Source organism: Syngnathus typhle, linkage group LG6 (genome assembly GCF_033458585.1).
Source record: "Syngnathus typhle isolate RoL2023-S1 ecotype Sweden linkage group LG6, RoL_Styp_1.0, whole genome shotgun sequence".
Taxonomy (NCBI): domain Eukaryota; kingdom Metazoa; phylum Chordata; class Actinopteri; order Syngnathiformes; family Syngnathidae; genus Syngnathus; species Syngnathus typhle.
In genome coordinates, this window is record NC_083743.1 from 17,159,845 (window position 1) to 17,184,100 (window position 24,256).

The 24,256-nt window shown below is 46.1% G+C and overlaps 1 protein-coding gene across 1 annotated transcript; it reads left to right on the top strand.

Annotated features, from left to right (window-relative positions):
• The first annotated feature begins 4,440 nt into the window (after positions 1 to 4,440).
• LOC133155559 (dehydrogenase/reductase SDR family member 13-like) lies at positions 4,441 to 20,933 on the top strand. The gene is made up of 5 exons (XM_061280991.1): positions 4,441 to 4,696; positions 5,038 to 5,156; positions 5,369 to 5,492; positions 9,109 to 9,435; positions 20,620 to 20,933. The coding sequence occupies exons 1-5, from the start codon at positions 4,570 to 4,572 to the stop codon at positions 20,877 to 20,879; spliced, it is 957 nt and encodes a 318-aa protein (XP_061136975.1). The 5' UTR covers positions 4,441 to 4,569; the 3' UTR covers positions 20,880 to 20,933.
• The last annotated feature ends 3,323 nt before the right edge of the window (positions 20,934 to 24,256 follow it).

The window sequence follows — 24,256 nt, forward strand, 5'->3', positions numbered from 1 at the left end:
CTGGTAAGATTATTGGTGCTTCGCTCCCCTCCTTGAAGGACATTTACACCTCCCATCTCACCCGCAAGGCGACCACGATTGTGAGTGATGTGAGTCACCCCGCTCACTCTTTGTTCGAGCTTCTGCCCTCTGGGAAGAGGTACAGAAGCCTGCGCTCCCACATCACCAGACTCTCAAACAGCTTCATACTCCAGGCTGTCAGGATCCTGAACTCGCTTCCCCGTTCTCCGTAGCGTCCTGTACTTTTACTGTCTGTATGCACACTGGCTTTTATTTGTTGTGTTATCTATTTATTTATTAATTATTGTTACTCTTATTATTTATTGTTTGTGCCTTCTTGTTTTTTATATTGCGTTGTTTACTTGTATGTCTATCGTGTAATATGTCTTGTCACCGTGGGATAGGGAAAACGTAATTTCGATCTCTTTGTGTGTCTCGGCATGTGAAGATGTTGACAATAAAGCAGACTTTGACTTTGATACTCAGTCGATACCAGCAACCTTTAACTTACCGCTGCGCACAAGTGAATGGGTATAATGTCTAGACCCCGAATGTAAGACGACCCCCACTTTTTCAGTCTTATTTCAATGCAAAAAAAGATCGTCTTATTTTCGGGACAATACGGTAGGTAATACTTCACTAAGAGGTAGAACATTTTAACAAAGTGACCAAAAAAATCCAGCAACCAAATACGCAAACACACCAAAATTGTTCAAAATAATACTTCAGGAGGTAGAATATTATTATTAATTATGTAAATTGAAGGGCGTCTACCAGCCGGCAGTCTTTTCATGCACTTGCACATTAGCCGTCAGCTTGGAGAAAACGAGCACGATAGACGTGGTGTTTCAGAGAGTGGTTCTGTCTTTCCTAGGGCAAATCGTAAATCTGCATTCATTGACTTTTAACTGGCTTACATAGTTCACGTTCACTCACTGAATTGTTCACGCCAGGAAACGCAACACGTTCACTGAGGCTCCGTTGATGCACGGGAAGGTAGTTCAATGACTGGTTCGCGAATGGGAAGGTCAGCACGTTCAGTCGTTCACTCACTGATCTGTTCTCGCGATGAACGAGAAAGGCAAATCACTCACTCACTGACTCGTTCACTCACTGATCCGTTCAGTTGATGAACGGGAAATGCAGTTCACTCACTGACTCATTTGTGAATGGGAAGTTACGTCATTTTTCTTCGTTTTGTTTTACGGCGGGGTGGCACCAGCTTCAATGCGCATTACTGACACCTACTGTGTTGGATAAAGTTAAAGTCCCAATGATCGTCACACACACATCTGGGTGTGGTGAAATTTGTCCTATGCATTTAACCCAGTGCTTCTCAATTATTTTCTGTTACGCCCCCCCCTAGCAAGAAGAAAACTATTCGCGCCCCCCCCTCCCCTCCGTGACTATCCTAACTTGTCTTGTAAGTCGTAAAATGTTGCACTGTCGCAAACGTGACAGAAGTAACAATGAGAGCGCCACTGCCCCCTGCTGTAGTAAATGCGTATTCTAGTACTGCCAAAAAAAAAGCCTGTTCCCCAGGGTCACACGCGCCCCCCCAGGTATAGCACCGCGCCCCCCCAAGGGGGCCCACTATTTGAGAAGCACTGATTTAACCCATCCCCGTGTGCAGAGCCGTAGCCAGGAATTTTTCCAGTAGGGGCGCGCGCCCACAGGCCCCACAACCAGATGTTTCAATGTAAAAAAAACTTATATTTTTAACATATAGTTCCAGGGTAATAAATCAACTCAGTAATCAGTCATAACTTGGAATTTCTTAGAAGTATCGCGCAAGCACATTTGCGCGAGACCGAAAGAAAAAAACGGCATGAAAATGAAGAATAAAAAAAGCTCGATTTTTTTTCAATGATAAATAAAAAAAGCTCGATTTTTTTCAACCGATATATATATATATTTTTTGCTTCCATAAAGTACCGTACGCGGCCGCTAACTCACGCCCGGCAGGACGGCTCGGAGGGCGGACTGGCTTTCAAGGAAGCACCGCCAGCTGGTCCGCGGGCCAAATAGGGTTCCATAAAGTACCGGGCGCGGTCTCTTACTCACGCCCGGCAGGGCAGCTCGACAGGCGGACTGGCTTTCAAGGAAGCACCGCCAGCTGGTCCGCGGGCCAATTAGGGTTCCATACTGTACCGGGCGCGGCCACTAACTCACGCCCGGCAGGGCAGCTCGACAGGCGGACTGGCTTTCAAGGAAGCCCCGCCAGCTGGTCCGCGGGCCAAATAGGGTTCCATAAAGTACCGGGCGCGGTCTCTTACTTACGCCCGGCAGGGCAGCTCGACAGGCGGACTGGCTTTCAAGGAAGCCCCACCAGCTGGTCCGCGGGCCAATTAGGGTTCCATAAAGTACCGGGCGCGGCCACTAACTCACGCCCGGCAGGGCAGCTCGACAGGCGGAACGCTTTCAAGGAAGCCCCGCCAGCTGGTCCGCGGGCCAATTAGGGTTCCATAAAGTACCGGGCGCGGCCACTAACTCACGCCCGGCAGGGCAGCTCGACAGGCGGACTGACTTTCAAGGAAGCACTGCCGGCTGTTGTAAATGAATGGGCTTTGGCACTTGGTGCATTTTCCCCCAGCGGCACTGCCAGGCTGCTGGGCGCCCGCTGCCACGGCTCGGGCCTATTCTACGGAGGGGCCGGTCACCTCCCGTGGGCCCCGTGTGATCTCGCTGCCTGTCCGAGGACAGCGGACCGCGCTTGGGCTTAGCCCACACCGCGACACGCATGGAAGTCGGCCGGTGGCGGTCGGCCGGTGGCGGTCGGCCGGTGGCGGTCGGGGGGTGGCGGTCGGGGCTGGCGCTTGGGGCCGGTGGCGGTCGGCCGGTGGCGGTCGGGGGGTGGCGGTCGGGGCTGGCGCTTGGGGCCGGTGGCGGTCGCCTTGTGGCGGTCGGGGGGTGGCGGTCGGGGCTGGCGCTTGGGGCCGGGGGTGGTCGCCTTGTGGCGGTCGCCTTGTGGCGGTCGGGGGGTGGCGGTCGGGGCTGGCGCTTGTGGCCGGTGGCGGTCGCCTTGTGGCGGTCGGGGGGTGGCAGTCGGGGCTGGCGCTTGGGGCCGGTGGCGGTCGCCTTGTGGCGGTCGGGGGGTGGCGGTCGGGGCTGGCGCTTGGGGCCGGTGGCGGTCGCCTTGTGGCGGTCGGGGGGTGGCGGTCGGGGCTGGCGCTTGGGGCCGGTGGCGGTCGCCTTGTGGCGGTCGGGGGGTGGCGTGCGCCAATAGTGGTTTAATTTCGGGAGGAAAATTGATTTTCGTCCCAAGCCCGCCGCTGGAGAAAATTTTAGGTACCAGGAGAGGATTTTTTTTGTCCACTCAGGAGGGGGACGTTAACTGGTTTGGTGTCCGGGGGAAAGTGCTCTTTTCTCGGCCAGGAGAAAGATTAGACTCCCAGCCCGCCGCTGGAGCTCCAGGGCCGTTCCGCCTAACTTTTTACGCCCGATTAGGCTTCCAGGGCCGCGGCTAAGCATTTTTAACCGATTATGGAGCTTTTTTGGGACCTCCAGCTGGAGCTCCAGGGCTGTTCCGCCTAACTTTTTACGCCCGATTAGGCTTCCAGGGACGCGGCTAAGCATTTTTAACCGATTATGGAGCTTTTTTGGGACTTCCAGGTGGAGCTCCAGGGCCGTTCCGCCTAACTTTTTACGCCCGATTAGGCTTCCAGGGACGCGGCTAAGCATTTTTAACCGATTATGGAGCTTTTTTCGGACCTCCAGCTGGAGCTCCAGGGCCGTTCCGCCTAACTTTTTACGCCCGATTAGGCTTCCAGGGCCGCGGCTAAGCATTTTTAACCGATTATGGAGCTTTTTTGGGACCTCCAGCTGGAGCTCCAGGGCCGTTCCGCCTAACTTTTTACGCCCGATTAGGCTTCCAGGGCCGCGGCTAAGCATTTTTAACCGATTATGGAGCTTTTTTTGGGACCTCCAGCTGGAGCTCCAGGGTCGTTCCGCCTAACTTTTTACGCCCGATTAGGCTTCCAGGGACGCGGCTAAGCATTTTTAACGGATTATGGAGCTTTTTTGGGACCTCCAGCTGGAGCTCCAGGGCCGTTCCGCCTAACTTCCGCCCCGGCGCGCCCCGGCTTGGCTACGCCTCTGCCCGTGTGATTTTGATCCATCCCCTGGGGAAGAGAGGAGCAGTGAGCAGCAGCGGCGCCGCGCTCGGGAATCATTTAGTGATCTAACCCCCAAATTCCAACCCTTAATGCTGAGTGCCAAGCAGGGAGGCAATGGGTCCCATTTTTATAATCTTTGGTATGACCCGGCCAGGGTTTGAACCCACAACCTTTTAAATTACGTTATTGCGTGTTGGTTGAAGTCATATGAACTGAAAAAAAGAACGAATTCTTCAGGAAGTGGTCCGTTGACTCACGTTCACTGAAAATATCCGTTCGTTTCGAACGAACCGTTCACGAACAACCCAACGCTACCAAACAGGAAATGGGTGTGTTTGAATCAAGTCAATTTTTTTAACATAGCGCACAGAAAGGAAGACGCAGCAGAGCAACTTTCTTTATCAACGAACGTTATTACATATATTCTTCTTATAGTCTCTCGAACAACAATATAATGTTTATTCCTTTGTTAGTTTTGAGTGTGGTTGTAGGAGGTGCTTACATTTACCGTCAGATTGTGGTGAAGGGGAAGCGGTGCACAAGCAATGCAGAGCTTCATGGAAAGACCGTGATTGTGACTGGTAAGGATACACTAAATGAGTGTTGCTTTTTTCAGAGAGCGAATGTAAAGTTATTTACTTTATGTAATCAAACAGTAGAGGAAAATTGAATCCAACATGTTAAGAAGTTTTCGGATATGACTTGGATTGGGATTGCTAATTTGATGACAGTTCTTGCTTTGACACTAGCATTATTATTTATTTCTTTAAACTTGATCTCACAGATACTATAAATGCATTTTCTTCCTGCACTATAGGGCCCCTCTATTTCTGGATGACATGTCAAACTTCACATTGAATTCACAATTCAACTAAGACGATTTCTTTAAGTGTCATTGTTTAAAATGTTATGTCACCCTAAGGTAGCAACACAGGCATCGGAAAAACAACAGCAATAGACTTGGCTAAAAGAGGAGCCAGAGTTATTCTGGCTTGCCGTAGTCGGCAGAGAGGAGAGGCTGCTCTTGCAGATGTCAGGAGGGTAAGAAAGATTTGTCATACTTTGTTTTACAGATGTAAATTTGGCATCTTTTTTTTCTCCTTTGACAACATTGACAGTACATGCATTGTAAAGGAATAGTCCTGGTGCTGCATTCTCAATTATCTATCAAATGCATTTTGTATTCTACATCTGCTGTATGTGTGTATCGAGTGAAATACAGTATTTTAAAACCTATTTATTGGCTCTGAAAGGAGAGTGGGAGCAATAAAGTCGTGTTCATGCAGTTGGACCTGGGAAACCTTAAGTCTGTTCGCAGCTTTGCTGAAAACTACCTAAGAAGTGAGCCCAGACTAGACATTCTCATCAACAATGCAGGTAAGAGCACTCATTTCACATACTTGAACTCACTCACACTTAACTGAAGTTTTTGCCCAAACTGGTTCTGCGTAGCTCTTTTGTGGAGGACCTGAAACAGCACACTAGATCTTGGTTGTGTAACAACAAAAGGATTTTGTAAGATTTGTGATAGGAGTGTTTTCATTTTACTGTAGGTCTTTCAGTAAGTCCTGTTATGTAGACACTCATACTCTACTGTGGCAAAGATATTTGTTTTATTTATTTTTACATAATGTTGCATGTACCCATATGCTGAAAGTTTTCAACAAGTACCATACAGTAATCTGCTACGGACATTGGTTCATAGTGGACCCCCACGCACATTTTCTTTTTTGAACTCGTGGTTTCACCTATTCACAATTTTTTTATTTCAGCATTCAGGTAGGAAGGGGGCAAATAACGTTTATCGTTGAGGCCTTATTGGCGGTGTATCACCTGTTATATTTAGTCATACTGTTTAGAATTGGGGCGGCACGGCAGTAGCCTACACATTGGCTCACAGTTCATAAGTATACTTAGTATGTATATAGGGGTTCGATTCAGGCTCCAACCTTCCTGTTTGGAGTTTGCATGTACTGCCCGGCATGGGTTTCTCTGGTTTCCTCCCACAATCCATCATGCATCAACTGTCTAAATCAATGGTTCTCATCCTGGGTTCGGTGAGTCGGTCTCAGGGTTTTGGCAGAGCCTCCACTGCGGAGGTCCGAACACACCTGATTTATTGTGTAAATTCGGAATGACGCATATCTTGCAAAGGCAACAGCAGAAGTCACACTCTTATGTAATTTGTTGTGAGCTCATGCATCATGATGGTTTTGTTTTTTGAACAAGGTTATCATCCACGGCTCATTTTGTGCACCAGTAAAAAACATCTATGTCTTGAATTTGAAAGAAAATATTTTATTCTTTACCTAAAGAGAGGTTCGGTGAATGCACATATGAAACTGGTGGGGTTCGATACCTCGAACAAGGTTAAGAACCACTGGTCTAAATAGATAGTAGAAATTCGAATACCTTTAAAACCAATGAAATATACTAACTGCGTCTATCTATGTCACCAACACGGTGCCCGCGGGCACCAGGTCGCCCGTGAGGACCGCATGAGTCGTCCGCAGGACTGTTCTAAAATTAGCTCAGATAGCGGCACTTGTCAGTGAGCTGCATCTATTTATTGTACAGTCAAACCTCGGTTTTCGAACGTCCTGGTTCTCGAATAAATCGGAATTCGAACAAAGAATTTGAGATTTTGGGGCGAGGTCAAACCTCGCGAGATGAGCCGGGATGACCCGAGAAAACCCGACGGCGCGGCCCGGATGCCGACTGACTCTGTTGTTATTGTATTTTCGTTACTTTGAGGATTGTATTAACCCCTAATCATCCCTCCAAAGAAAGCTAGCGGGAGCAGTAAAGCCATGCTAAAACACAAAGACGCTCTTAAAGCAACGCAACGGTGAGCGCCCGGCGCGCTGCGGTTGCGCTATCGGACCAAATTAAGCTCCCTGCGCATTGAGGTCCACTTAAATTTTGGAAAGTACATGAGGATATTTTTTATTTTCTAAATTTTAGCGACCGCTCTGTCACAATAATGCGACCAGCGTGGTGCAGTTGCGCGGTCGGCGACGCACTACTGTTGCGCGTTTGTTGGTGCGCTGCAGTTGCGCGATTGGACAAAATTAAGCTCCCCACGCACTTAGGTCCACTTAAAGTATGGAAAGTACAGGAATTTAAAAATACCGTTTTTTTCCGTGTATAATGCGCCCCCATGTATAATACGCTCCCTAAAAATGGCATGTTGATGCTGGAAAAAAGCCTGTACCCATGTATAATACGCACCCAAATTTATTATTATTATTATTATTATTATTTTTAAGTCCCAATGATAGTCACACACGCAGGGAGGCAATGGGTCCCATTTTTATAGTCTTTGGTATGGTCTTAACTAGGCTGGATGTATTTTTTTTTGTTGCCGTTGATTTCTCCAACGGCCCGTAAAGGCACCACCGCGATCGGTGCGGACATGTGAAAAAGGCGGCTCTGTATGGGAGAGACGTTGAAGAGGAATAAAAACACCCTTGGAAACCAAAACTTGCCCCTCGTCGGGACTCGGAGCCGCAACAAATGTTTCGGATTTGTGTAGGGTACATTGTGACAGCAAACGAGCAGGTGATCGAGCAAGCGTCTAATACGAGAGCATTGCGGTCGTATGGAGCGTGTTTGAAGTGAACAGCAGAGACAAAAGGAACAAGGCAAAGTGTTGTGAAATAAAATATTACCTGTAATACGCATTTTGTTATTTGCTGATTGTATTAAACTATCACATTCATCGCTCATTAGTAAATAGCTGACGTGTCTTGCGCATCCGTTCTGCGCAGCTGACCCATAGTGCGCATGCGCAGTTATACTGCCTCGGTATGACGTCCGGTCCGCGATGGAGATTAAAAAACAAACAATATTTGACAATAACACACCATCAAGGATTGCACCATCGCATCAAACGATGTGTCGTCAATTATGAATTTTACTGACTAAGTGTGTTGGGCAGAATGGCTGAATGCGATGCGCGATTGACAACAAACAAGAAGAAAGGTGATTTCAAGTTTTATTTCGAGGGAGATTTGTCATGTCTCGTCCCCTGTTTTGCTATGTGTCTAGGTTGCCATAGTTTCTGTTCGCGTCGCCCCTCCCTTCCTGTGTCACCTCAATCAATGTAACGTGTTTTGTATTTTATAGTCCTGTCTGCCCCTTGCTCACCGTCGGATCATTGCATGTGTTACTGTCATGATGTCTGTTTGGTTTCTGTTCCTGTCTTTGGTAATGTCACCCTGTCTTTTTGTTCCACGTCTTTGTCGGTCAGTCCTGTTGTTGGTTTTGTTGTACCATGATTTTCTTAATAAAAAAATTAAAAAAAATAAAAAAAATAAAAAAATTGTACCCATGTATAATGCGCACCCCAGATTTTAGGACAATAAATTAGTTAAATTATACACTGAAAAAAACGGTACTTTCTAAATTTCAGCGATGGCTCTGTCACAATAATGCGACCAGCGCGGCGCAGTTGCGCCGTGGGCGACGCGCTACGGTTGCGCGTTCGGCTGTGGGCTGCAGTTACGCGATCGGATAAATATGCGCAAATGAAAAAATGCTTTAAAAAGGCGGGGGGTTTTTTTGTCTTGAAACAGATTAATTTTTTTTCCATTATTTGTAATGAGAAAAATAGATTCGAAATTCGACCGATTCGCTTCTCGAACCGCCTTCTGGAACGGATTGTGGTCAAAAACCAAGGTTTGACTGTATTTTTGCTTTTTTTGTTAAAATCACAATTATATGTGAACTGGAAATGACAATAATAACACATAGTGAAAGCCAAATTGAGCAAATTGGCTATTTCAGAAGTGTGTGTCAAACTAGTAGCCCTTTGCCTTAATCAGTACCCAGGAAGTAGCTCTCGGTTTAAGAAAGGTTGGTGACCCCTGCTCTATATGATAAAAAAAATCAAATTGGCTACCAAGCAAGTAAATTGTATTTAAGTGACTGCATGTTTTAAGTTATCGAAAAAGTATGAAAAAGACTTACTGTCCTGTTTTTTCTGTCCTAGGAATTTATATGCAGGGTCAAACAGAGGATGGTTTTGGCATGATGTTTGGCATTAATCATCTGGGCCACTTTCTCTTAACCAACCTTGTGCTGGACCGACTGAAGGAGTGTCAACCAAGTCGAGTGATCAATGTATCATCCGTGGCACATAACTTTGGAAAAATTGACTTTGAATGCCTAACTAAACATAGAGCTCTAGGACTGGGGACTTCGTTCGTGGCGGACCTTCGGGTCTACTCTGACAGCAAGCTGTGCAATGTGCTCTTCACCCATGAGTTGGGCAAGAGACTGCAGGGAACCAAAGTCACATGCTACTCCCTCCATCCAGGTTAGTAAAGAGAATGTATCCATTCATGCAATCCAATCTATAGAGAGGAAAGTTCCGTAATTTTCGGACTATAAGTCGCTCCGGAGTATAAGTCGCACCAGCCATAAAATGCCCAAAAATGTGAAAAAAAACATATATAAGTCGCTCCGGAGTATAAGTCTCATTTTGGGGGGCAATTTATTCGACAAAATCCAACACCAAGAACCGACATGAACGAGCAACAACAGGCTAAACGGTACGGTATGCTATTGTGACAAACACAAACGAGGAGCTGAGAACGGGCCTGACGTAACATTCAGTTCTTTAAAATAAACTATTACATAAATAACACGTTTATAAAACCATCTGTGTCACTCCAATTCATTAAATCCATCGATCCTCCTTTGTCAACAATGCCGTGTGCCGCGCCGCAGTTCTAATTATTCCACAGGCCCATACAACGATATATAAACTATATTTTAAATAACTATCACATAAACAACAATATTATCAAACCATTTGTGTCACTCCAAATCATTAAATCCATTGATCAAATTTCTTATCCTTTACGTCATCCTGGTGACAGAGGACATGTCCAGAGGATATGGCGCTTTAAAGTGTTAATTACTTTATTTGATTTTTTTCTCTCTATTTTTCATGTTTTGAATATGTTCAAGATAAAGATATCAAAGCATGTGAAGTGATCAACTATACTAAAAATAACATGTGAAGTGGTCAACTATACTTGTAAGTAAGTGATGTGTTAATGATCAAGTAAAAATTTGTGAAAAAAAACATATACCGTTTTTTTCCATGTATAATGCGCCCCCATGTATAATACGCACCCTAAAAACAGCATGTCGATGCTGGAAAAAAGCCTGTACCCATGTATAATACGCACCCAATTTTTTATTTTATTTTTAAAGTCCCAATGATAGTCACACACACATCTGGGTGTGGTGAAATTTGCCCTCTGCATTTGACCCATCCCCGTGTGATTTTGATCCATCCCCTGGGGGAGAGGGGAGCAGGGAGCAGTGAGCAGCAGCGGCGCCGTGCTCGGGAATCATTTGGTGATCTAACCCCCCAATTCCAACCCTTAATGCTGAGTGCCAAGCAGGGAGGCAATGGGTCCCATGTTTATAGTCTTTGGTATGGTCTTAACTAGGCTGGATGTATTTTTTGTGTTGGCGTTGATTTCTCCGACTGCCCATAAAGGCACCACCGCGATCAGTTCGTATAAAATGAAAAGAGGAAAGTGACGTGCGGACATGTGAAAAAGGCGGCTCTGTATGGGAGAGAAGTTGAAGAGGAATAGAAACACCCTTGGAAACCAAAACTTGCCCCTCGTCGTGACTTGGAGCCGCAACAAATGTTTCAGATTTGTGTAGGATACATTGTGACAGCAAACGAGCAGGTGATCGAGCAACCGTCTGATACGAGAGCATTGCGTTCGTATGGAGCGTGTTTGAAGTGAACAGCAAAGACAAAAGGAACAAGGCAAAGTGTTGTGAAATAGAATATTACCTGTAATATGCATTTTGTTATTTGCTGATTGAAACTGCTACTTAAACTGTGAATTGAAACTACGTAATAGGAAGAAAACTGAACTCTCGCTCTTTATATAGGTGACGTGTCTTGCGCATCCGTTCTGCGCATCGGATCCATAGTGCGCATGCGCAGTGATACTGCCTCCGTATGACGTCCGGTCCGCGATGGAGATTAAAAAACAAACAATATTTGACAATAACACACGATCAAGGATTGCACCATCGCATCAAAGGATGTGTCGTCAATTATGAATTTTACTGACTAAGTGTGTTGGGCAGGATGGCTGAATGTGATGCGCGATTGACAACAAACAAGAAGAAAGGTGATTTCAAGTTTTATTTCGAGGGAGATTTGTCATGTCTCGACCCCAGTTTTGCTATGGTACCTGTAATACGCATTTTGTTATTTGCTGATTGTATTAAACTATCACATTCATTGTCAGTCAAGAAGAGAAGAGGGCTATTCGCATCGGATCCATAGTGCGCATGTGCAGTGATACTGCCTCCGTATGACGTCCAGTCCGCGATGGAGATTAAAAAACAAACAATATTTGACAATAACACAGGTTTCTGTTCCTGTCTTTGGTAATGTCACCCTGTCTTTTTGTTCCACGTCTTTGTCGGTCCTGTTGTTGGTTTTGTTAGAGAGTTATGTTAGTTTACAAAGTCTGTGTTTTGAGTTCCTCCAATGAACCCTGGTCCAAGCTGCACTTGGTCACCCTGCTCTTTTCCCCACTCCATCCGTGACAAGATTTTCTTCAAAAATTGTTGTACCTTGATTTTCTTACAAAAAAAAATAAAATTTACCCATGTATAATGCGCACAGATTTTAGGACAATAAATTAGTTAAATTTTGCGCATTATACATGGAAAAAAACGGTAAGTCGCTCCTCAGTATAAGTCGCCCACCCAAACTATGAAAAAAAACGCGATTTATAGTCCGAAAATTACGGTACTGAAATACGTAGTAGAGCACTGGTTAGCATGTCCGCCTCAGAGTGCAGAGGTTTTGGATTAGATTCCAGCTCCAGCCTTCCTTTGTGAAGTATGCATGTTCTCCCCGTGCCTGATTGGGCATGGGTTTACTATAGAACCAGTGACGTGCGGTGAGGGTTGGGGTTGGTGAGCCACTGACTCAGAGTCAGATTTACAAACGTACTGTATGACGCTAAGGCACTGACTCACAAATCAGATTTACATGCATACATAGTTGTTATCCCATTCTTGATTACATTTAATAACATTTTAAACACACCACTGTACATTTAAACACACCACTGCAATATTCTTCTCTTTACTTGTAAATGAAGTCCATTCTCCTGTCCTTCTGGACGAAGATCTCGATGACAGGGAAAGCAATAAAGTTGATTTTTGTCAGCACAGCCACAAAGCCATTCTTTTTTAGAGTACCAATCCTTTTGAAACAAACGTGTTGTAGTCCTTCCCGGGAGACCCGTAGTTTGAATTAATCCTCGCAAATCTGGCGTTGGTCTTCCCTTACTTATGGTTTCTTGCTTTGACTGAAAGTCAAGTTTCGAAAAATGTCTTATTTTCGAGATTATATCCTCTATTGTCAGGGAAAAAAAAGCCAAATAGCAACGCGTTTGCACCGAATGTTGTTGGTTGTTTTTCTTTTCTTTTTTTTCTTCTTAATTTACTCTCGCATTTACTCATGTCGTGAACTATTAGGCGCAGGCTCATTATCGCACCATCTGGCTGCATCAAAGCCCGTATTTTCCCGCTGACTGCAAGCACGCGCCGTTTGCACGTGCTCAGTACAGTGTGTGAGTGGTGCACACTCTCACACGCACGCTCTGAGAGGCATTACCTGTCACTGCCTCAGCCTCCATGTTCTCGTTGTTATTTGAACAAGAAATACAGCTATTTTGACTATGAAAATGATCCAAATGTATAGGAAACACACCAAAATTCCATTAAAAGCATAGACCACAGGACAGATATTATATTATGTTTTATTATATTATTCATTTTTTAACAACTTATGGTGACAGCTGAGGAAACCATGTTGAGCCCTTTACTACCCCTGGTGGCAAGGTGAGGCACTGCCTCACCTGCCTCCTATGAGTGCACGTGCCTGACTACCACGTTCTAAAGACATGCATGGTAGGTCAGTTGAGCACCTAAATTGCCCATAGGAGTGAATGTGGATAGTCAGTGTGCCTTGGGATTAGCTGGAAACCAGTTTGAGGTATCCCCGCCTACTGCTCGAAGTTTGCTGAGATACCCTCCAGCGCGTCTGAGACTTTCTTGAGGAAAGGTCATTCAGAAAATGGATGGATGTAGGCTTGAAACTATCCAATTCCTAAATTGAGTGTCTTCATTAGTCTTGTAAATTCGTCGTGTAAATTGTAAAAGGGTGGTGTGGTGTGGCTCAGTAGTAGAGTGTCCCAACTTGAAGGTTGTGAGTTCACTCCTCATCCCTGGTGACCATGCCGAAGTGTCCTTAAGCAACGCCTTGCAACTTGATTTTGTCGTGCACCAGTTGTATAATGACAATAAAGACATTCTTCTATGTACATCACTAAAACATTAAAACATGATAAAAAATGAAAAGCCTCACTTCCTGCATGGCAGGCATGTCAAACTTAGTTTGGCTCTGGGGCCGGATCCAGAGTTTCTTTTCTCAGGTGGGCCGGATCAGTAAAAGAATGTCAACTCCAACTATTTAGCTTTGTTTTTCAGTACTATACTTTATCATTCAGCCTACATTTGTAGCCTACCCTACATATTATAATCACGGATGACAAGGGATCTTTTCTAAGCATAACACATTTATTCACAAACAATGGAGAAAAAAAATGATTTTCATGTTTGGCATTGAATGTGTTAACAACTGGTTTATTTTAACAGTTGAGTGAATGCAGTTTTACACCTGAACCAACTCACCACACTAAACAAACTCAAGTGGGAGCTATGAAAAAAAATGTTTTGCCTTAATTGACATACTGCTTTGAAATAATAATAAATAAAATTACAAAATAAAGGTTTTAGCAGTGCATGGGCAATAAGATTAGACTACATCAGCTCAAACTACTAGGCTGGGCCTACTGAAGCTGAGAATATACTGCACAATATTAATTGTCTTTAATATGAAACCAGATTAATCTTATTTTTAATGATCTGTATTCATGCGTGCAAACAAATGTCGTGTCATCACACTTTTCTCTCTCTCTCACTGCACTCCTGCAGTCTACTTGCTGCTGCTGGCTCCTGAAACTTGGCATTTTTTGCTTTTACAAGTGCGTCGATATCAGGTGTCAAATCCTGAGTAGCAGCACATTTAACAATGTCATTCAAGTGTTCATTTGTTAACTTTGAGCGCTGCTTTGTTTTATCATTGTTCATCACGGAGAACACCTGTTCACAAAGATAAGTAGTCTCAAACATGGAGAGAACCTTTGCAGCCATGGCTGTTAATTTGGGGTAACCTGGCACAAGATACTGATAAAACGTATCAAAGCCCACGGACCCAAATGTATCCTTCATAGCGGAATCGCACTGCAAGTCAATAAGCTCGAGCTGAATGTCAGCTGGCACACCAGAAGGCTTCACTGTAAATGGCGAGCGAAAAAAGCCGAACTTGTTCTCAAGTTCACTGAAAACCTGAAACCTCCGCTCAAACTCTCGCAGCAAATCTGTTATGTTGTCTTTATATTTATCCAAATCGGGACGATCCGGTGCCTTCGGACGCACAGCTGTGAGACATGAGAAGTGCGTGGTGCCACCGCTGGATAGCTGCGTCTCCCACAGTGACAGTTTCATCTTGAACGCACTTATGCATGGTGGACGTGAGCTCTTTTACACATTTACTGCCCTCTAGCGGCCGGAGGGAGCATTTGAGTTGTATTTATTTTAAAGAATCATAACTTTTGATAGAAATGAGCTAGTGACTCGCTTCTTTTTTTGACATACTCAGAAATTTATGACGGGCCGGATCAAATCACCCAACGGGCCGGGTCCGGCCCGCGGGCCGTATGTTTGACATGCCTGCTGCATGGCTTTAAATGTAAAATCTTGAAAACATTCTTAAAAACATAGTTAAACTCCCCCAAATTCTCAAAAAGCCTGTGAGCATGAAAAGAAATTCATATTGCAGGCTTTAAATAATAATTTAATATCAATTTAAGTTTAAGGTGTACCCTGCCTGCCGCATGAAAATGGCTGGGATGTGCTCCAATATGCCCATGAACATAGTGAGGATAAGTCGTTCAGAAAATCACGAGTGTGTGTATTTTATAAGAAAACAATGGTAATGGGGTGTGACACTTGTTCAGTGTGACAGGGCAAGTCGCTACAGAGATGTTTTGTATTCCTCAATGCAGTGGTGGTTGGAAAAGTCAAGTGACAGAATTAGTCAGACAACATACCCTGCAGGGATTTTGAGCAGATATCATCAGTTCTTTGAATTTCAGCTGAACTTGGGCACCCTTATAATGACACTATTAACATGAAACACAAAGGCTATTTGTTTACAATGAAACTGTAGTGTTATTTTGATAAAGATAATCGTCCGTCCGTCCGTCCGTCCGTCCGTCCGTCCGTCCGTCCATCCATCCATCCATCCATCCATCCATCCATCCATCTGTTCGACCCCGTGTTTTTTGTCTTCCGGGTTAGAGCAACGCTGGCGTCTGGATTGTTGACTGCCGCTTCTGCCCCAAACTGTGTCCGCTACTTGTTTGTCTGCTATTTGTTTTGTGTTTCCTGTTTTAAGTGTGCCCGTTTTTTATTTTATTTTTCTTGCCTTTTCACCTGCCCACCGCGTATCTCTGCAGCTCTGCTCGCACCTCTCTGTTCCCGCTCCCTCGGACTCCGAGCTACGCTAGCCAAACCACCACCGGACCCTCCTACCTCCCGGCTCTGAGCCTGGAGCTGCTCGCTCTTGGCTCGACAAACAGCTTTTACTCAACTTTCTGGCCACTCGACCAGCGTCCTCGTGGGGAGCACCCGCTCGCTGCGAGCTCGCCGGTCGTGGCTCGGCTGTGTGCCGCCATGACACACTGGGGCTTGCCGTTTATGCGGGTACAGTCGGGATCGACCAACACCACCACCAACTCCACCAACATCACTACTCGGTCCACTGCTGCTTCCATGCGTTTCACTGCCTACCAACTTCTAGCTAATCAGCTACTAGCCACGTCTAGCATTTTATCTGGATTATTCCCAGCTGCTGTCACGTCTCATCTCTTCCATGAACTATCACTTCTGCTACTCCGGGCTTCTATTCCACCAACTTCTCGCTCATTTATCTAGACTGTTGCCTATCTTCATCACCTCAACTATAATCAACGTCTCCCTGCTGCTGCTGCCTCAGCTGCCAGCAAAGATCCTCCGCCGTCGCCGCTACATCCACCGTAGCTCTGGACTATCTTTTAACCGACATTTCCCTGATGGCTCACCCATCCCTTCTTTCTGGACTACCTCTCGCCCCCCCGTCACCCCCACCTCCCGTACTGCCAACCTCAACAACCTCCGCCCCCCGCTCCTTCCTCCATCTCCCTCACGCTGCTGAACTGTCGCTCCCTCTCCAACAAATCACCAGTTATTTTTGAACTACTATTGGACAATAACTTGGATCTGCTCCTTCTCTGTGAAACATGGCAACAGCCCCTGGATTTTTTTACTCTCAACCAAGCCACTCCGTCCAACTACAGCTACATCGCCAAACCCCGCCTCTCTGGGCGAGGGGGTGGCAATGCTGTCCTCCATAAGCAATCCCTGCCCATCACTGAATTGGACCTCAACCTCCCATCTATTTCATCCTTTGAAAATCTCGCTTTTTCCCTCCCCAACTCTACTACTGCTGTTCTCATCTACTGCCAGTCACGTCCGTCTTTTCTTTCTGAACTCTCTGAACTCCTCACCATCTTATCCTCAGTCTCCTATCGCCTCCTACTCATCAGTGACCTCAACATCCACATCGACCAGCCAACTCCTCCACTGACGTCCGACTTCATTTCCTTTCTGGACTGCTTCCATCTCACCCAGCACATCAACTTCCCCACCCACACCAAAGGCCACACCCTGGATATAGTATGCTCCTCCTTTCCACTCACATCCAACCCCCGTCCTCTCGCCTTTCCACTGTCAGATCATCTCTGCATCCTCTTCTCCGCCCCTCTACTCTCGCCTCATAATTCCACAAAACACACCATCTCCTACTGCAACATCAAGATTGTAAACCCAATCACGTTTTGCCAGCTTTTATCCTCTGCCCTTCCCTCCGACCCCACTTCTTCCTCCCCTGATGACCTCGCCACCATGCTCAACATCCTTTCTGACTCCCTTGATTCCCTAGCCCCCTGGAATACTTCCTCTGTTACATTCACTAACTCTGCCCCTTGGTACACCCCGGAACTCCGCTCCATGAAACAAACTGGGTGTCAACTCGAACGCCTCCACAAAAGAGCCTCACTGTCCATGCTGAAACCTTCAAACAACACATCTCTTCCTACCGTGATGCTCTTCTTGCTGCCCCTGCTCTCCTGCTCCCCCTCCTGACCTCCCGCCCTTCCGCTCTCTCACTGCCTTCTCCCTTGTCGACTCCTCCACCATCCTAGACAACCACCTGCTCTCTCGACCCCTGTCCTCCTCCCTCACCTCACCACCCTTTTTAATCAGTCTCGTTCCCTTGGCCACTTTCCCACTGTCTATAAGCTTGCAGCCATCATCCCCATCCTCAAAAAGCCCACCTTGGACCCAGTCAACCTCTCCAACTACCGTCCTATCTCCAACCTTTCATTCCTTTCCAAAACCCTTGAACGCATTGTCTCCGCCCAACTCCACACCCATCTCCAGTCCGACAACCTCTATGAACCCTTCCAGTCTGGATTCCGCTCACTTCACTGCACCGAAACAGCTTTTGTTAAAGTCACCAACGATCTCATTTCTGCAGACTTTGGTGCCCTCAACATCCTATTGCTACTCGACCTTAGCGCATTCTTTGAGACTGTGAACCATTCCACCCTCCTTCAAAGGCTGTGCCAACTAGGTGTTGAGGGCACTGCACTCGACTGTCTCACCTCCTATCTCGCCATCAAAAACCAGTTCATCTCTCTCTCCGGCCACCCATCCATCCTCTCCCCAGTTACACAGGGGGTCCCCAAGGCTCAGTTCTTGGCCCCCTCCTATTCATCTGTCACCTCTTTCCCCTTGGTAATGTCATCCGCAAACTCAATCTGGACTTCTACTGCTACGCTGATGACACCCAGATCTATATACGCACCTCACCAACCCAAAACCCTCCCCTCACCCACTTTGAAACCCGCATCTCTACAATAAAAGCATGGCTGACCCACAACTTTCTCAAACTCAACAGTAACAAAACAGAGCTCCTTCTCATAGGCACTAAATCCTCCCTGAATAAAACTGGATCCATCACACTCACCATTGATTCCTCAAGCATCACTCCCTCCCCTCTGGCACGCAACCTTGGCGTTATTTTCGACCCTACACTGTCCTTCCACCCTCATGTTAGCTCAGTTGTTAAGACCTCCTACTTCCACCTCCGACGCGTCGCCAAAATCCGGCACTGCCTCTCTCTCCCTGCCGCTGAATCCCTCATCCACGCCTTCATCTCATCCCGGCTTGACTACTGCAACTCCCTTCTCACTGGAATCACTGCTCACTCACTCCATAGACTTCAGCTAGTCCAAAACTCTGCTGCCCGCCTCCTTACCCACACCCGGTCCCGTGAACACATCACTCCTGTTCTCCACTCTCTTCACTGGCTCACCATTAAGGAGCGTATCATCTTCAAGATACTCCTCCTCACCTTCAAAGCCCTTCACCACCTGGCTCCCACTTACCTATCCGACCTCCTTGTCCCCTACTCCCCAACCGTCCCCTCCGATCCTCCAATACTTCACGTCTGACAGTCCCAAAATCTAAACTCAAATCATTCCGCGACAGAGCCTTCTCCTGCACATCACCCTGACTACGGAACTCTCTCCCTCAGTCTGTCTGTGACTCACCTACACTCCCCATATTTAAGTCCCGTCTAAAAACTTACCTCTTCTCTCAAGCCTATGACCTCCCCTACCCATAACTGGTTTCCTCTTCTTAATTTTATCCCATTGTCTTCCCCGTCCCCCTGCCCTCCTGTATGTCATTGCCTTGTTCCCTGTAAGCGTCTTTGGGTTTTTGAAAAGCGCTATACAAACTTAATGAATTATCATCCATCCCTCCATCCCTCCCTCCATCCCTCCCTCCATCCATCCATCCCTCCCTCCCTCCATCCCTCCCTCCCTCCCTCCCTCCCTCCCTCCCTCCCTCCCTCCCTCCCTCCCTCCCTCCCTCCCTCCCTCTATACCGCTTGTCCTCCCTCCCTCTCTCCCTCCCTCCCTCCCTCCCTCTATACCGCTTGTCCTCCCTCCCTCTATACCGCTTGTCCTCCCTCCCTCCCTCCCTCTATACCGCTTGTCCTCCCTCCCTCCCTCCCTCCCTCCCTCCCTCCCTCCCTCCCTCCCTCCCTCCCTCTATACCGCTTGTCCTCACGGGGTCGCGGGCGTGCTGGAGCCTATCCCATCAGGCAGTAGGCGGGGGACGCCCTGGACCGGTTGCCAACCAATTGCAGGGCACACAGAGATGAACAACCATCTGCACTTGCAATCAGACCTCGGGGCAATTTGGTGTGCCCAATCGGCCCACCAAGCGGAGGTGGAATCGAAACCGCACCCTCCTAACTGTGAGGCGGACGTGCTAACCAGTGCTCCACCGAGCCGCCCATAAACATAAACATTTACAGTTTTTTCCATGTATAATGCGCAAAATTTAACTAATTTATTGTCCTAAAATCTGGGGTGCGCATTATACATGGGTACAATTTTTTTTTTCTTCTTTTTTTTTAGAAGAAAATCTCCCTTGAAATTATAATTGACGACACATCGTTTAATGCGATGGTGCAATCCTTGATGGATATTGTTTGTTTTTTAATCTCCATCGCAAATCGGATATCATACGGAGGCCGCCATTACAGATGCGCAGAACGGATGCGCAAGACACGTCAGCTGTATAAAGAGCGAGAGTTCAGTTCTCTACCTAAATGCGTATTACAGGTAATATTTTATTTCACAACACTTTGCCTTGTTCCTTTCTTCTCTGCTGTTCACTTCAAACACGCTCCATACGAACACAATGCTCTCGTATCAGACGCTTGCTCGATCACCTGCTCGTTTGCTGTCACAATGTACCCTACACAAATCCGAAACATTTCTTCACTATCGAGTTTGCTAGCGCATGCGCAGTGATACTGACCGGCAGAATAACATCCGGTTGTTCCCAAAGATGATCTTTTTTCTGAAAAAAATTTACGTTTACGGACTTAAGTAGGAGTCAAAATTTGGGTGCGTATTATACATGGGTACAGGCTTTTTTCCAGCATCGACATGCCATTTTTAGGGTGCGTATTATACATGGGGCGCATTATACATGGAAAAAAAATGGTATTTATTTTTACGATTCCATCTTTATTTTCCGTTGGTTTAATAAATGCCTACACTGTGCGCAGCTTGTCATTTTTTAATCAGTCTATTTGAGTGGTAGTTTTGTACTGTACAACATTACCAGTTATTAAAGGAAAACAAAACAAAATAATCACACTTTTCCTTTACTTTTACCTGTTTTTCTACTGCAGGAGCTATCAACTCTGAGTTGGCCAGGAACGCCAGCTCATTGGTTCATATCCTGTTGAAGCCCATCACTGCCTTCTTCTTCAAAAACACTGTCCAGGGATGCCAAACCACTCTGCACTGTGCGCTACAGGAGGGAATTGAACCTCTTAGCGGACGTTACTTCTCCAACTGTGCAGTGAAAGAAGTCTATTCTAAAGCAAAGGATGACGCTGCAGCTAAGAAGCTGTGGGAAATCAGTGAAGGAATGTGTGGTCTTGCATAAATTAATTCACAAGTGAGTTTAGTTGAATGGGAATAAAGGAATAACTTTCTGTTATGTTGTACGATGATTTCTTGACTCTTTCTGACACGAAAACAGCTATCAACTGGTTCTGATTTTGACGATTGACTTGTGTCTGCCTTGCTCATAAATTTTCAATTGAAAAACTTGCTATATTAATATGCTATTAACCACTGTGATTGGCCAGTGACATCTCGCCCTGTATGATTTTTAAATCAAATGCAGTGTGTGCGCGTGTGTGCGTTTTCTACTGCTCTTTTATTTTTATTATACATGTATTGTACACTGATATATACTGCAATATATTATTCGCCATTTGTTTTCTGACAACAGTACGCTGCCGCACAATGGACCCAACTATTTACCAACAAATTATTGCCTACAAAACAAAACGTGAATACCCAAATGGTATTACGAAGAAGAAGTACGTATTGAGAAGAAAAGCTTCTTTTTATGATGTTGAGGGAACCTGTTCAAATTTGCCACCCAACCTGAAAGGACCGCCAGGAAAACAACATATCCTCACGGGGCAACTGTGAGCATGTGTTCCCCCCTGTAATTTGGCCTAGGAATGAGGGAACCTGTTCAAATTTGCCACACTACCTGAACAGACCCCCAGGAAGACAGAAAAAAAACAGCTGGAGTCCAGCACTCACCGTTCCCAAAATAAGGGGGGGAACATATTCAAGATTCAAGAGTTTTTATTCACCATGTTTGAGCGTGCCAAACAAGGAATTTGACTTCGGTAAAAACACACCCTCTGTTCAACATTTAGGTGACTAACAACATTCAGGACATGTGAATAATGGCAAAAACAGTGTAGACAAATTCAAAAGGTGTGAAGAGCAGGATGTTATTGCACAGTAATGTCTCTGAGACTATGAGTGGTGTGAGTTCATCAGAGCAACAGCCTGGGGGAAGAAGCTGTCTCTGTGTCTGCTGGTTTTGGCGTACCGAGCTCTGTAACGCCGTCCGGAGGGGAGTAGTTCAAACAGACTGCAACCTGGGTGAGAAGGGTCTGTAGAGATGTTCCTTGCATGTTTCCTGGTCCTGGACAGGTACAAGTCTTGGATAGATGGGAGGTTGATTCCAATGATCTTTTCTGGAATCCTGATTGTCCGTTGCCGTCTGTGCTTGTCTTGTTTGGAGGCCGATCCAAACCAGACAGTGATGGAGGTGCAGAGGACAGACTGGATGATGGCAGTGTAGAAGGTCTTCAGAAGCTCTCGCGGCAGGTTGAACTTCTTGAACTGTCTCAGGAAGTACAGCCTCTGCTGGGCCTTCTTCCGGACAGAGTCTATGTGGCCGGTCCATTTCAGGTCCCGAGAGATTGTGGTTCCCAGGAACTTGAAGGTGTCTGTGGAGAAAATAGCATTACTGCGGATAGTGAGGGGTAAAAGTGGTGAAGGGTCTCGCCTGAAATCCACTGTCATTCCACGGTCTTGAGCGGGTTCAGCTCCAGATGGTTTTGACTGCACCAGTGGACCAGCCGCTCCACCTCCTGTCTGTACGCAGTCTCATCACCGTCCTGGATCAGTCCGATGAGACTGGCGTCGTCTGCATACTTCAGGAGCTCCACAGGACAGTCACCTGAGGAGAAATCATTGGTGTAGAGAGAGAAGAGCAGTTGGGAGAGGACGCACCCCTGACGGGCTCCAGTGTTGGTGGTCCGGGTGTCAGATGTGATGCCCCCCAGCCTCACACGCGGTCTCCTGTTGGTCAGGAAGCTGGTGATCCACTGACAGGTGGAGGCAGGCACCGCAAGCTGGATGAGCTTCTGTTGGAGGATGTCAGGGGCGATGGTGTTGAACGCCGAGCTGAAGTCCACGAACAGGATCCTGGCGTACGTTCCTGGGGTGTCCAGGTGGTGCAGGATGTAGTGCAGTCCCATGTTGACCGCATCATCCACTGACCTGTTTGCCCGGTAGGCGAACTGGAGGGGGTCAAGCAGGGGGCCCGTGACCTCCCTCAGGTGGTTCAGCACTAACCTCTCGAACGATTTCATGACCACAGATGTCAGTGCGACGGGTCTATAGTCATTCAAACCTGTGATGGCGGGCTTCTTGGCCACTGGAACGATGGTGGAGCTCTTGAAGCACGAGGGCAGCACGAGGGCACCTCACAGGATGTGTTCCCCCCCCTATAATTTGGCCTAGGAATGAGGGAACCTGCTATAGTGTCAGCTTTTAATTATATTGCGCTGTCATTTTAAAGCAAATGAATAAATGCAACAATATCAATTTGCTTTGAAAATACCTGAGTAATAAAATGGATGGATGAGTGATGATCACAATTAAGTAGAAAGTCTCCTTTGTAATATATACTCCTTGTAGCATGTAACGGTACCCAAAAAGAGGAGTTTCTTTGCATCGAGCTTTATGCAAAGAGCTCACGTAATTATATTGTTGCTTTTTGGTGAAGTAACTGAGTGTTCCGTCTGTACGACTGGTCTTTGAATGCACCCCGCTTTAATGGCAGAACGCGGATGAATTTAAAGACATCAAATGAGAATAATCCTTTATAAAAAATAAAATTGACTGACGCAAACGTGAGTTTTTATTGAAAACAACATAGTGCTGACGCCGTACGACGCCATACGGCATGGGTTTTTCGTAGGTGTGTAACGATTCATCGATACACATCGATTAATCGATATAATGCTCTACGATTTATTGGCATTGATGCTAAACGTAAACATCGATTTATATCGCCGTGTTTGACCTCGGACATTAGACGCGACTTTATTTTGAAATCCAGTTCATTGTTGCTTGCTTCCTCTTTCCGGGAGCAGTGCGCAGCGTTGTTGTGTTGAGAGCAGAGCAGGCACGTGAAAGGGGAGTCGACAACTAGTACGCGGCTCCTGGGCTGGTGCTATGGCTAGTGTCCAAAAAGACGAGGAAATTTGCTCCCCTTTAGGCTTCAAGTCATTCGTTTGGAAGCACTTTGGATTCCAAAGAAAATATGGCTCAACGGACAAGACACGTGCAGTTTGTAAATCCTGCCATGCGGTGATCAAATATTCAGGAAGCACAAATCTCGCCGCACATTTAAAGAAAAAACACGACATCAAAGTTCAGTGTTAAAATAAGCACTTTGTATACTACAATACTCTTGTAATTTCCTAAATAAAGAGTTTGCAGTACGTTGTTGATTTTCCGTATGAATTGTTATAAATCAGGATATTGTTCTATATTTTTTATTTAAAAAAAAAAAAAAAAAAATCGATCGTAGAGCACTATATCGTGATATATCGTGAATGAATCACAGCAGGCTTTAAGATATCGGCAAATATCGTATCTTGATCTTTGTATCGATATGACATCGTATCGTGTGAAAAACCCGCGATTTACACTCCTAGT